Source organism: Gavia stellata, chromosome 19 (assembly GCF_030936135.1).
Source record: "Gavia stellata isolate bGavSte3 chromosome 19, bGavSte3.hap2, whole genome shotgun sequence".
Taxonomy (NCBI): Eukaryota; Metazoa; Chordata; class Aves; order Gaviiformes; family Gaviidae; genus Gavia; species Gavia stellata.
This window is the reverse complement of record NC_082612.1, coordinates 13,552,161-13,566,937: the sequence shown is the minus strand read 5'-3', so window position 1 is coordinate 13,566,937 and position 14,777 is coordinate 13,552,161. Positions and strand designations below refer to the sequence as shown.

The window sequence follows — 14,777 nt, the reverse complement described above, 5'->3', positions numbered from 1 at the left end:
TGATACACAGGAAAAAAAAATTAACTGTGAGTTGCAAGTCAGAATAAAGATCTGAATATTGAGTTTTCTGGGTTGTGGCAAGAAAAGTTGAAAGGGGAATCCCATCCCAGAGATCACTGGTTTTCTTACTGTCTTTTGGACATTTGCTTAGCATTGAAGTGTTTTGTGTTTTGTGCTTTGACACAACTCAAGTGATCCGGGTACAGCGTGCTGCAGGGAAGGCTGAGCTCTTGGGATCCTCTGCTAATTGATTTAATTAACTTTAGGACTTTGGAGAATTCCTTCTGAGCTGATCAAGGATCAGTGAGCCTGGGGCACTCAAGAGTTGATGAGAAAGTGGAGAGGTGCCTGAAGCCTCAGTTCTTACTCACTGTGACATGTGCAGCAGGGATCTCAGTTACGTGTGAAGACTGTCCCAGCCAGAACAAGCTAAATTCAATTTCTGCCTCGTAGAGACAGTTCAAATAACAGGTATTAAGCTTATTAAGTGAAGAAGATCCAAGTGACGCTATCTACTTCTGATCTAATTGTTCTCCAAGAGAGATTGTGTTTTAATAAGCTTGCAACAGCTTCTGCCTTTCAGCAAATAAGTAAGTGGGTTGTTTCTCCCTTCAGCTAGCTTGAGGGTGAGGGAGAATTGTCACTGCTACAGCAAAGGCAGCTTTTATTCAAGATTAGAGCAAGGGATCTGTTGAGACCTTTTTTAGCCTTGATGTGCTTACAAGGCAGACAGCCACAAGAAGAGCTTTGAAGACATTTTTACTGTAAGAGTCATACTGCTACATAGGAAAAAAAAATGAAAAACCTTCTTCTTATGAAAAGTATTTACTGTACTGATATTTATAGCAGGCAAAAGCATTTTAGTGCTACAGGCCTGCCTCTTGCGGAATAAAACAAAGCAAGAGCAGTATTTCACTTAATTTTTCCAAAAGGGTCTTGTCTGCAAAAGGTATTTTAATGCAAGTACTGGATTAAAAGGGTGAAGCTGAGAGGGAATTTACCAGTTAATTTCTGTGTCTTGTCTACTTTTTATTAAAATACAGCAGAAAGCGTTCACCATTGTGCTGTAGCAGGAATGTATGATTTCCTATAATATTAAGAATTTCCTTGTGATGGGGAAAGTCCCCAGCCTTTTCACAGTTATTCTACCCTCCCCTTGCTTTCAGAATTGCCCTTTAAGGACATGAAGCAGTGAACATCTACTGTCACGTGGCCAGGGTGAAATAAGAATCCCAGCCCTTTCCACTTCAGAAGAGCTCTGCGGTGATGGCAATGTCACACAAATCATGTCATTTCCCCGCTGTTTGCTTTCTTTTGTAGGAGAGTTAGCACTGAAAGTAAGGGTCTGAGTAAAATGGCATAGGAATCGTCCAGATACCAAATATCATCACCCTGTGAGAGTGATGGTGGAAGTTTTGTAGCTGCGATAGTTTAGCTCCTGCTGGTAAACAAAGCCTACTGTAATGGGTTCTGTGGCTCTGTGCCCTGGCAGTGGTGAAACAGTGCCACACTGATGGACACCCTTGGCTGGCCTTAGGGAAACAGAGCTGCTTATGCAGAAGTAAAATGGAAATTAAGGGCCTTTTTGGTGGTGGTGTTTTTGGTTAGTTTTTTTTACTTTTGTTTTAAAAATACAGATTTGAGTCCAGTATTATCCTTGCTCACAAGTCATGGCTTTCTACCACAAGCGTAGTTTCTTCTAGAAACTGCCAAAAGGGTCTGAATGGAAACTCAGCTTCTGGTGTGACTTTTTGTGGTAGATGAACAAGGATTTGACTTATTAAAGGCACCATCTTACAGGTCTACATTGTGGCGTTGCTTTTAGAAGCGTTTAGCTACAGGTGACTCGACACCTTCCGTAATGGGCAATTGTATTATTTTTCCTCCTTGGAAAGAGCATGTGAGGGAAGATCCTAAGAGAAGACAACCCTTAGGGGGAAGCACTGCCTCTCACCCCCTCGGAGAGCGATTGAGGGCAGCCAGCACCATGAAAAGGAAGCTGTCTCAGTCTAGCCAGTGTGAAATGCTTATGGCAGGGATGCTCAAAGGTCTGCCTTTCTGTGGGGTATTAGGAGTCTCTCATCTCTGGCCCAGAATCTCCCCCAAAGGAGCCACTCCTGGCTTCCAGGGACACAATTTGCTCTTCCTGAAATTTCGGCTGAAGGAGGCCCTGGCTGGCAATAGTTGGTATGTCACATTTGCCTCGTAAGAGTATTCATCAAGGAAGTTGGGCTCCTTGGTTGTAAAATCCTTTCTTTCTGGAGAATTTCAAATCCACACTTGCTAGGAGTCCTGCATCCCAAGCTGGTTAGAGGGGCCTCACTCAGCTCCTCTGCTTGGAAGCAGGTCATCACCCTCACCCTGCAAGGGTCAGGAAGACGTGTAGAGCGTGTTACGGCTGTGCAACACAGCACTTCATTCGTTTGCCTGAAAGGGAGTGTGTTTCTGTGGGAATTTGGGACTTCCAGTTGCCAGACTCTGTATGTCACTTACCAGCAACACAAGTACAACAATTGATGGCTGTGTAAAGCACATACCTGTGCCATTTCTTGCTCTTCAAATGATGTTTTAAAAGAAAGTGACAAATGCAGCTGCCTGTTGTGAGGAGCCAGCTCTGCTAGGCATGCTTCACAGCCCTCAGGAAGGAATACTTGCACCCTGCTTTGCAGTACTGGCCAGGTTTGTAGCTCCACACAACTGTTGGAAAGAATAATATTTACAGTACTATAGAGTCTAGACTTTGTCTTCAGCTAGGGGAGAAAATGAAAAACATGGCAGCAGAGGCATTACTTTTTTTTCCAAAGACTTTTATTAATAAACACCTGGAACATACAAGAGTTGCTATGGGCCTTACTTTACAGGGAAGTACTGCTTTATTTGCTCTGCCTTATCTTTCTCAACTATCTAAATGTCAGTCCAACTCCCACTGTTGTCTCTCTTCCCTCCTTTCTCCCTACCTCATCTTCCGGCATAGTGGCATGTTTACAACCCATATATGCAATACCTCTGTCACACCAATGAGCACCACTCTATGTGCAAGAGTTACTACACTAACACAGCTCTGTTGTAGCCTAGGTGCTTAGCCAGAGTTCCCCTGGGCCACTGAAAGAGGCTCCCGAACACTGTTGCTGTATGATTTCAAGTCAGATGCAGGATCACCAACTTCTCTCAATAAATAAAATTTATCTTCTAACAGGTTCCAGTGTAGCTTTAGATTCTGAAGATAAATAAGAGAAAGCCTTTCAACATGAAGATTGGCCCTTTACTGAAACAGCAAGATTGACAAGACTACAAATTGAAACCATTTAGGAAAGTAATACTTGAAGCAGAGGAGGAAATACTCCTTGGTTAGGTGTGTCCTCTGGAGGGAAGCACAGAAGAGACAAAGCTAACAGTCATGGTGTATACGTACCTACAGGCCATATGCATGTAACGGACACATGCACAGTCATCTGAAAAAGTGAGGATATTCCTCTATGACGTAGTTAGCCTCTATTTCCTCACCTGCTCTTACTGGAGGGGCCTTCCTCACACTGTGCTATTATCCAACCACTTTTAATGAAATCATCATCTCAAGTCATGTAAAAATGAGAAGACAAAACTAGTACGAGCTTAGATTTGTTCATGTCTAAACTGCATTAAACTTCCTTTGTATTGCAACGGGAAAAGATTTAAGAGAATCTCACTGAGTAGTCGGGCCTTGTTCCCTTTGGTACTTCCACAAGCTTAACATGAAATAAATAAAATTAGCATGCTGTCAGGGCAAGTTCTTTTACAAACACAAGTGTTTTGATTTAAATACTAAGGCCTTCACATTCATTAGAGGATTAAATCCTTCAACACAGGGGTTAGTGAAAGGATGAAGCTCATTTGCAAGAACACCACAACGAGAACAGTGACTCCTTTCTTCCTTCCTTGGAGGCTCCAGATTAACAAGTGCTAACTCCAAACAAGTGCCCGAAATAATGTTTAGTCAACAGTATTTCCTCATCCTTCAATAGCTTCCAGCTTCAAAAGTTTTCTCCAAAATAAAGTAGTGGCGAGTTAAGACACTGCAATACCACGTGGCTTTCCAACACATTACAGCAGTCTGTCGGGGTCTTGATTAAAACTAAAGTCACACACCAGAGAGAGGTGATCGGAAGGGTAATTGAATGATGGCAGCCTGTTGGGCCCAATTTGCTCTTCAGTCAGCAAGCCCAGGGCTGAGTTCACATTCAAGGCATGCTGGGAATACCAGATATAATCCAGCGTGTGCCGGCACTCTCCCGAGGGCCGGATCTTCCAGGTGGTGTATGGGGGCTCTGACTGTCCGTCAGGGCTCAACAGCTTGTACGCACTGTTTAAGTTGAGGCTAGAGTTGGAAAATTCTCTGTAGACCTCCTCAGTTGGCTCTGCATTGAAGTCTCCGCAGATGATCAGAGGGATCTTCGCGCCTTGGGTAATACTCTTCAGGTTCTGGAGAAGATCACAGCCTTGCGCGGACCGAAACCTCTCCCAGCCAGTGCGGGCCTTCAGGTGAGTGACGGCAATGCAGAACAGTCTTCCAGTTTCGTAGCACTTCAGAGTCTGAGCTATGGCCACTTGGTTGGTCTTCAGCTTCATGGCGGTTAGCCGGATGTTAGCACTGTTGATGAGCTCAAAGCGGTCTTTGAGGAAAAACAAGGCGCAGCCATCCGGCCCGTTGTTCCGCTCCACATCCAGGCACGGGGACCACGGCTTCGGGAAGAAAGTACACTGGTAGCCGAGTCGGCTGAGGAGTGGCTCAAAGGTGTCAAAGTAGTGGTCGACTTCTTGCAGGCACAAGATGTCAGGCTTGTATGCAAGGATCTCCTCCAGGATGAGGCACTTCCTCTCTTCCCATTTCAGAGCTTCCATGGGGCATTGAACAAAGTTGTCTTTGCCTTCTCCGAGAGCTGAAATCAGCAGGGATGGGGAGAAATAAAAAAAAGTTAGACCGATAGCTAAAGAAGGCTGTCTTGCTCCAGGTTTTGCAGAGGCCAGAGGCGCGGCTCTGCTCCCCGGAGCCAGCTGCCGCCTTGCAGCAGCCAGTGGCTGCTTGCGGCCCCGCACGAGAGCTGGCAGTCTGTCACAGTGCAAGGGGCTGTAACGGAAAGCGGCACGAGGCTTTCGCAACACTTTGCTGTCTCTGTGAAACGCACGTACATCAGTTCACGTGCAGGTGATGGGTTTTTCAGGAGTAGCTGCTGACTTTAAGGGTGCCAGGCTTGCCAATGGGTGTGAGAACAGCACCTCAAAACACTGAAGTCTCTCCAAAAATACTAAGTTCCCTTTACAGATACAAGTTAGATTAAAGACTTCTTCCCCCGCTTCCCAAAAGTCACTACGCTTTGGCAAGTGCTTCCACTTGTGGCTGCCACAGCTTAAGCCTAAGAAAAAACGTAGTGGGATAGGAGTGACTTAACCGCAGAATGTTAAGGCAGTCCCTGCATGGGGGATTTCCTACCCCAAAAGAGTCTAAGACGAGGCTGTTGCATAAGTCAATTTACAGCCTTGATTTTAGGGGTCTGAGAAAAAAAAAAAAATCAGGTAGAATTATTCTAAAGAATTAAGAATTCCCATAACAGATCTGAATCCCTGCACAGTTCACTAACAAACTAATTAGAAAACTGTAGAGAAGCTTTACAAAGAATAAAACTTAGGGAAGGATGAGCCTTTTCTGGGTGTTAACAACTGTCTAAAAGTGACGGGTCACAGCTTTTTGAACATACTGTGTTAAGGCAGGCATTGAGAGCTACCTTTTGCATCACAGTTGCACGGAGAGACCTTTTTTCCTTCCCTACAGAACAGAAGGCAATCCACTATTTCAAGTCCTGAAAATCTTCCCCCTGGCCCTCCGTCAGTTGTGCCTCAGGTAATTCACCTCTCTCCCCTGGCTCTGCCAAGTCCCAGGCGTGCCTAACTACATAGACACACCCGCATTTAAAGGTTTTCATTGCTGCATTTGATCTCAAGGTCACACCTTGAGCTTAGAGGCAGCTCCTACCTTGGGCAAGGATGTTCCACTGCATGACCCGAATGGGGCGGTGGTTACTGGCAGCATTTTTCTTCAGGTCCACAAAGTCCCTCTGAAACCGGGGTGGCCGTTTCTGCAGGACGATCTGACATTCCTCCAGCAGATCCTTGGGGTCTATAGGATCCAGCTGTGCCGAGTCTGGCTGCTCCAGGCAGTCCTGGTGCTGGGACACAGCACTGCTGCTCAGCGTCTTGGCGAGCGCGCTGTAGAGCCGGCTGGTGCTGTTTCCCATGGAACACACTGGAAAGGAAAAAACGGTGTTAGAGGTGGCCACCGTGACTCTTCCCAGCACCCCGGTGCCTTACAGATAACCTTGCTGCAGTGCCAGCAATTTGTGGTTTGTGCAGGAGCCTGTTCCTGAATCCGAGATAAAGAAGGATGCAGAGATAGGGTTAGTTCTCTCCACAGTCTCATTGCGTTTTGCTTATTATCAGGGGCTGCTAACCTCTGCAGCACGTGAACCGTCTTGTTTAAGGCATCGTGCAGGTGTCTTCTAAGGGAAGAAAGGGATCTTTCATCCAGAATAGCAGGGCTAAGATTAACTTCGGCACGTGTTGTAGGGAACAGAATAGCGTGTACCTTTTCCCTCCCCACAGAGGAGAGCGCCCAGCAGGTAGACAAATACTGCTTGCTCTTTATTTCACGTGCAGCATTTGCCTCTAATGGAGACGGCGCTCTGCACGCCCCGGTACCCCGTGCCTGTTTGGGATGCTGCAGGCCTCCTGCCCGCAGAGCAGCACGCAGGGTGACTCATTCCCTCCCGTTAATATTTAATAGCAGTCTCTGATCAGTGCTTCATTTGCCCCAAAAGCAGCAACGTTTATGTGAGTGCAGAGCAGCCAGATGCTTCTGCTGGCTTAGACCTTGGGACGTGGAGCGGAGAAGGGGGTCTCTCCGGCTCCCCTTCACACCCCTGGGCTCATTCCCCTCACCCTCCTTTCTCCCTTCGGCTCCTCGCTCCTTCGCGCTGCGCCCCGGCTCGGCAGCTTCCCGCGCGCCCTGCGGTCCTTCCCAGGCCCCAGCGACCTCCTGCTCCTTCAGCCATCTTAGGCACACGTCCTGCAAATGAGCCGCTGCCCCCCAGCCCTCCCCGTTACCGCCTGCCAGCAGCCACCCCCCGCCCCGTGCCTCCTCCGAGGTCCCCCATCCCGCACAGGGACGTGTGTGTCCCCACTCTGGTTTGCCCTTTGGCTTACGTACAGGAGGTGGCTGCAGCCCTCTTCTCCTAGCAGGGGCCAAGCGGCAGAGCCATCCCTTTCGGACAGCAGCTGCATGACTGTTGTGCTATAAAACGCCTCCCTCTCCCACCTCACAGGAGCACAACCGGTACCGCCGGGCAGCTGTGAACACCCAAGGCTTGCTTCCTGCCAACACACAGGAGACCCTTCGTGTCAAGGGCCGGGCTTCAGGGTAGCTGTGGAGGAGCTTGCACAGAGTTCGTGATGCTCCTAGACGTCTCCGCAGCAAGTCCTCGGCACGGCCGCGCGTGCTCCAAGAGCTCTTCCAACACTTCCTCAGGGCAAGGGTTCTGCGCTGAAGTGCCGCCCTGGCCCCAGCGCGTGGCGGGTACTTGAAAGGAGGCTGTGTTTGCGCTTTTCCACACCAGCGCTCTGCCCGAGGAGCATGCCTGGACACTTGGTTTCCCTTCAAACGCGGGCAGGAAGGGCAGCGCTTGCACCACAGCAACTTGCACAACAGGCAACGCTGACAGAGTTTTGCTGTTGTCTCAAATGATTTAGCTGAACGCGTTTTGCAAAGGTAATCTTGAGCAAAAGAACTTCAGTGTTGCATTGCTGTTGGCCCACAGCAGTCTAAGTAAGTTTTTTTTGTACCTCTGAGTTGTTTAAAAACAGACAAGACTCGTCACCTCGCGCTCACGTCTTGCGGCAGATTTAGGGAGCTACCCAACAGGCTTGCACATCGAGCCTTTGCTAGACTGAACTACAGCGTTACCGACCGTAAGAGCTGGTGACAGACGTACGACAGCGACAGACCCGGCTAGAGGGGAAGGCAGGAAGATGGAAGCCCTACAGTTCCATAAACTTACTTAGAAGGAGTGAAAGAGAAAAGAAAGACCCTGCAGCAGAAGCCTCATGTCCTTGTCTTTAGGAAAATGGATACTTGAAGAATACTTGCTTTAACATATGTTCTGTATGTGTAAGCCAGTGGAACAGCGCCTCTGAACAGTCCTAAGAAAGTCATAAATTGGGAATTTAAATTGGATGTAGGGCATCTTTCCCCACCTCCATCTCCACCCTTTTAAAGTACCAGGAGTTCCTCAAACTGAGATGTGAGCTTGGGCTCACAAGCATGAATGACTTTCTAGGGGAAATGGGTTTAAAGCGCTTCAGTTTCTGCAGCCTTTCTTAGTTTACAATTCTTGTCAAGAAGCCACGTACTGCTGAAGTAGAAGAAATGCCACCTAAGAGTGAGGGAAGCAGGCCCAAACATGAAATCCTTCAGCAGGATGCTGACACGGCTGCGAGGGGATGGGGAGCAGGAACAAAGGCATGCTCTGTACTGCTGACGGGAGGGTCCAGCTACCAGAGCTGCCCGGCAGCCATGCAGAAACCCAAAGAAATCAATAGAGCTTTTAATGAAAGCTCCACAGGGAGCTCCTCGCCTATTTTTAGGGTAGGTACAACCCACAGTTAAGCGCTGCAACTGGAGAGAAGCACGCGGTGCTTTCTGCTACCTCGGGGATGCCGCCAGCAGCTGAGTGGAGCCACGAGCCCTGTGCCCCGCACAGCTCTGTCCCCAAAGGCGCACCCCTGCCCTTCCCTCCCGGCACAGCACTAGCCAGGCGGTGGGAAGCCCATGTGGAGGCAGCGCCTTCTGCACAGCCCCTGCCATGGATGAACAGGGCTCATGCAGGGCTCTCCAGGGCAGTAACGAGGAGTTATTCTGTGCCAAGAAGCCATTAGCAAGAGCCGAGACTGCTCAGGACCTGACCTGAATCAGAGGGAGGCTGTTGAAAGGGAGAAGCTAGGTGCAACGCATCCGGAGCCAAAAGTCTACCCTAAAGCTCTGAGCAGCTCACATCTGTTACAGCAGGATGGAGTCTAAGCTCAGTCATGCACCTACCAAGCTGCAAACAGAGGCAGTGTTGCCTAAATCTCATCGTCCCTGGGGTATCCAGCTCTTTATGGGGGGTCAGGCATAGCCCAGCCTGCACGGGATGAGCTGCAGCCCGGCTTTTAAAGTCAGTCATGTCTCGGGAAGGAAAAAGAGCTTCTGTCTTCTTTTGAGAGCCCAGGGAAGGTTGTGTGAAAGAGGGCCTGAGCTGTAAATCAAACACTTCTAGGCCTGTTGCAGGTGGCTTGGGACTCCTTGGCCGAAGGGGGATTCCTGCGAGAAGACTCCAGCTTAAGATGACTGATGAGCTGCACCAGTTCTTTGTCCCCAAAGTGCTGAAACCGTCACAGCATGGACTGAATCGTTCTACAGACCAGCAACCCAAACACTGAAACTCCAAACACAAAATCCATTTGTTATTTTCGCATTGCTTAACATGCCCGCGGCAGCGAGACAAGTACAAGGTCACTGTTCCGAGTCCTGACAGTCCAAATTAAATGACCTGTAACTTGCTGGGATAATGTCCGCTGCCGGCGCTGTGACACCGTGATGCTGGTGTAGGCAGAGGAACAAGCGGACTCCTGAGCTTGCACTTTAGCAGTGGGTGGTGAACATGGAAGCGATTCTCTTGGTGCCATGTCGCAATAGGGAATGCCAGCTCAGCAATTACTATTCAAGGTGCTTAAAAGGAAAAAAAAAGCCTTCCCCTCAGCAAGGGTGGTGTCTCAGCACAGTAAGGGCAGGGGACAAATTTAAACTGTTCATTGAACTTCAGAAGAGCAGGGTGCAAAGTTCAAGGGTTCTTGTGTCATCCAGCAAGAGCACAGAAGAGATGAACTTCCAGGATCTCGGGCAACAAGCAGTCACAGGCTTTATTTTAAGGACTTTGCTTCAAAGACGAGGGCTGCAGTGTGCAGGCAGACCAGGGGGCTGCAGAAGGGTATCAGGGCCGGGGCCCTTACCTTTTGGGTAAGGTGACCAGCATTCTGGCTTCCCTTCCTTTCATCTCCTACCTCCCAGCACTGCTTTTGCCCGAGAGCCCCCACCGTGTTCACTGCCGGGATTTCACTGCCAGGTGAGCGGCTCCGCCACACCTGCAGCCTGGTCTGTAGTTGCATCAGCCTCCACAGCCGGCAGCAGCCGGAGATGCCCTCCCTTCAACCTCAATTCCAGGAGAAACTTGGCAGACGCCATCCCCATGTGACAAATCCTATGCTACAGGGTATCATACTACACGTAGAGCCTTGTTTGGGCCAGCAACGGGACTGCAGCCCTGGGCCACCCGCATTCAAAGCGGCGGTTGCTGCTGCTTGGAGTTTGAGTCCTGATTTTGGCACCTAGGTCAGTCTTATGCACAGGGGAGTCGGGACCCTCATACGAGGATTTGGAGAGCTCGTCACAGCAAGGGAGGTGCTGCCTAGTCAACAGGCAACACCAGGAAGAGGAGAGAACCTCAAATTCTGCCCCAAGTAATACACAGAATCAGTACTTGGCAGAAGCTCTGGAAACCCTTTTCCTCATGAGTGCTCGAATCATGAGCTCGACTCTGCCAGCTCACAGCCACATATGCTCCGCTTCCCTGTAGCTCCGTGAAGCTCCAATCCTGCCGTCTGGCAGCCTGGCGCGACTTCAACAGGAGGAACGGAATCACCCTGCCCCAGCCTGGCTTCTAGACCAGCACCAACTGTAACAGCACCAACAGGGCATGAACCCACTTCACCCCAACCCCAGCTGAGGACAGCGGGGAAGAGCGCATCTCCTGCGCTCCGGGCAATACAGCCTCGGATACTGCGTAACGGGTGTGGGACATACCGCCTCTCCCACCAGCGGCAGCCTGGAGCAAAGGTGGCCGCTGCCCCAGCTTTCACCGGGAGCCTCCTCTCCGGGTGTGTGTTTTTAGCCAGGGTCAGAGGCAAGCTGCTTGTTGATAGATGCGGCTTAAGGCTGAACCTGAACCGCAGAGGCCCGGCGGGTGCGCCACCGCTCCGCTCCGAGCCTCCCCGCAGGCCAGCGGGCAGAGGGGAGGGAGCGCGGTGCGCTCCAAGGTGTCGTCCTCAGGTGGACTCCGGGCATGGCGTGCACCCAAGGACAGGCGGGACCCCGAACGCTTTCCAAGTCTCGCTTTGGGAACGAAGAACGGGGCGTAATCATTGATACCTAACGGCACAGGCAAGTAGGAACCTGACAGCTTGGCATCCCGCCTTTGCCTGCCCGAGGGCAAGCCGGGCTTTTCCCACACACTCTCTCCGGTAGGAAAAAAATCACCGTGAGTCAAGTACATCCCGTGCAAAGTGCAGCGCTGGAAGGGAAGGGCTCAGGGAGCTGACAGTGCGCTTCTAACCGCGGGACACAGAGGCTGACCCATGTGGACACCCGCAGAGTTACCCCACGAGTACCGGGGTTTATTCCCAGCAGCCGGCCTGCGTCTGGGCGCGGAGCGAGCCCGCTCACCCGGCCCTCGCCGAAACCCTTGCGGGCGCAGGCGGGCTGCTGGCAGGGCCCGTCACTCCCTTGCTGGGTGTCACTTGCTCACACCCGGTGACCAAAACCCGCGGCTGCTGCCTTCAGATTAAGGGCCCAGTTCAGCCGTCGGGGTACCGCCGGGCACGGAGGGGCGGCCCGCGGAGGAGCGGGCACGCCCGCTGCTGCGGGTGGTCCGGGGATGGGAGCCCCGACGTCCCGCTCCGACGGCAGCAGCCCGGCTCCCGCGGCCCGGGCGCTCCGGAGCCTCCCGGCTGCAACCCCGAGCGGTCCCTGCGGGGCGGCCCCGCACCCCCCTCCCCGCCGGTACCCACCTGTGCGGGGCGGCGCCCCCGGGGCGGGCGGGCCGCCCGCTGCTGCTGCCCGCGGGGCGGCGGGGCCGAGGGGCGGCGGGGGGGCGCGGGGCCGCGGCGGCAGGAGGGAGGCCGGGGCGGCGGCGGGGGCGCAGCAGAGGGCGGGCAGCGCCGAGCAGAGGCAGCGCGCGGGGCTCTGGTACATGCTCCCGGCGGGGCGGGCGGAGCGGGACAGGACGGGACGGGTCCGGTCGAGCAGCGGCTCCCGCGCCCGCCCCGCGCCGGCGCTTATAGAGGCGGCGGCGGCAGCGGCGCCCCGCGCGGCCGGTACATCCGGCACCTACCATTCGCACCCGGGGGGGGGGAAGACGGGCAGGAGGCGGGCGCCGCCGCCCGCACCGATCCCGCCCGCGCGGACCGGCGGGGCGGTGTCTTCCGCGGCCGCTGCGGGACTCCCGCTATTGCGGGCGGGGAGCTCTGTCCCGGGGGGGGGGGGGCGCGCCCCGCCGCCGCGCATCCCCTCCCCCCCCCGTGCTGCCGTGGAGTGGTCTCGCCCGGCGGAGGTTTTCCGCTGGTGACGTCAGGAAGGGGAGCAGTCTGTTCCCACGGACGTCACGGCGCGGGGGTTGGTGGCCCCGTGACGTCCCTCCCCGTCGCGCGCGGCAGCCTGCGAGGCGCTCGGTGGGGGGCGGCGGCGGAGCGGCCCCTGACAGCGCGGTGTCGCCCCCGGAGCGGGGGGCTGCGGGTCCTCAGCCGGGTGCCCGCTCCCCGCGCCGGGGCCTGGGGGGGGCCGGGGGCCGCCCCGCTCCCTCGGCCTCCGCTGCGGCAGCGTCCGCGGCCGGTCAGAAGCGGCTGGGCGCGCGCGTTCCCGGTGGAAACGCGACGTTTTGTGAAACGCCGCGTGTATTTCACCTGTTGTGACAAAATGCCGAGGTCGCCCGTGGGGGGTGGGCGCCTTCTGTGAGCGGTGCCGCTGCGGGCGGTAGACCCCCCCCGCCGCTCTGCCGGGAGCCTCCCCGGGTCCCCCCGTTTTCCTGGGGCGCTCCCGGCCCGGGAGGAGCGGGAGCAGGGCGCAACAGCCGCTCCCTGCCTTCCCTGTTCCCATACCGCTGCCAGGGCGGTGGTTCCCAGCTCGATGCCCGCTCGGCGCAGGGCATTCCAGGCAGCCTTCGGAGGCGAGAGGGCGGAGGAGCCGCCTCGGCTCCGGAGAAGCGCAGGCCGGGCTCCGCTGCCGAGCAGAAGCCAAGTTTTGGAGAGGGTCTTAACTTTTCTCTCTGCGCCGTCAGGATGAATTTCTTGCAGGCCACCTTTGTGGGTGACGTGCAACCTCTTTCTAAGCTGCCAGCGAAGGAGATTTCACAGCCCTCGGAGCTCCCAGAAGGCTGCGGCTGCTTTTGTTGTTGGGCGAATGTGCCTCGGGGTGGGGGGGAAAGGGAGTTGTCACGTCTCTGGGGACTAAACTGGCCTTCTGGGGCTGGAATGGGATGCCGGGCATCATAAGAAAGGTGGGACTCCTCTTTGGCAGTGGGTTGGTGCTCTGATGTGATGAGAGCTCTGACTGTCTAGGACAACGCAGGTGCTTATCTTTCCTAAGTGTCTACTTTCCTCAGCGCAGGAAGGGGATTGCATCTGGTCTTGGCGCTGGGAGGCACGACGAGCGGTAGATCGCTGCCCTTCTTCTAGCAGCCTTTAATCTGCTTGAAGACTGTTTGTCATGGGCCTCTTGGTCTTTCTTTTTTTTCCCCTAGAAAAAAGACACTTCCTTCAGATCACGTCTTCTAAATCTCTTTTTCTTCTTGCTCTCTCATCGAGCCCCTCCTTGCCTGCCCCAGCCCAGAAGCCGGGTTGCTGTGCTCCCCCACTGTGTCCTGCGCACAGCCCACCACGAATTTGCCCTTGTCTTTTCTGCGGCCATGCCGTGTTACTCTCCATTCCAGCCACAGACCTTGGTATTTGCCAGGTCCTTCCCTACACTGGGGCGGCTGGGATTTTCATAAGAGTCCCCACAGTAGCTCTTTCCTCTCCTTTTGAAGGCAGGTGCATCATTTGTCTTTCTTCCATCACCTGGGACCACTCTTCTTGCCTGGGTTTTGGAAGGTATTTGCTAGGGGTTCAGACATGGCTTGGGAGAATTTCTAGAGCTTTCTGGAATGCTGGAGGTATCCGTTAGCTTTCCTTCCGCCCATCCTCTACTTGCTTCTCCGCTTCAGACTTTTCTGTGTCTCCCTCACATTTCTAGAGCTGTTTTTGATGCCTTGTACCATTTTGATACTTTGAACCCTCTTGTCTCTGACAGATTTCAGTTATGAGCCACCCTGATTACATCTCTGAAGGCTTGTGCTGATCTGTTATTCTCGTCTGTAATTTTATCTATCTGTCTTTTTTCCTGATTTCCTTTTTGATTACCAAAGCGTAGATGGTGGCAGTCTCACAAGCCCTCTGCTGACAGTGTTTTTCTCTCTGCGCTGCTTTTCTATTAAAAAAGAGAGTAAGTTGGAACATGTATAGAGCCGCTGCAGTTTCAAAGGTGGGTGCTAGAGCTAGATGCTTAAACTTACGCCTGGACGTGGGTAGGCTCATCTGCCCCTCCCTGAGCAAAATGTTTCATACTCTAATGATTAAACGATTGTAAATGAAGATAACTAAAGAACAATAATTAAACAATGTTTTAAGGTAGGTAATTAGTACCCCGCTAACTTCTTCAGTTTTGTTTTCTGTAAAATGAAGCAGTCGTGCCGCCTGCCCTCGACAGAGATCTGCCAGCGCTGGGAGCGCAGGGGAGAGGCGGCCGGAGAGCCACGGAGGGAAGGGCTGGAGCTCGCCTTTCTCTGCTTTCAGACACTGTGGCCACTCCTTGCAGATCTCTCGGCTCTGATTCATATCCTGTCTGC

At 53.1% G+C, this 14,777-nt stretch overlaps 1 protein-coding gene across 1 annotated transcript; it reads right to left on the bottom strand.

The window, feature by feature from the left end:
- Positions 1-3,946: 3,946 nt before the first annotated feature.
- NOCT (nocturnin) lies at positions 3,947-12,091 on the bottom strand. The gene is made up of 3 exons (XM_059826894.1): positions 11,908-12,091; positions 6,008-6,277; positions 3,947-4,916 (listed from the first exon to the last, which is right to left on the bottom strand). Exons 1-3 carry the CDS (start codon positions 12,089-12,091, stop codon positions 4,081-4,083), a joined length of 1,290 nt encoding a protein of 429 aa, XP_059682877.1. The 3' UTR covers positions 3,947-4,080.
- Between the last annotated feature and the right edge of the window lie 2,686 nt (positions 12,092-14,777).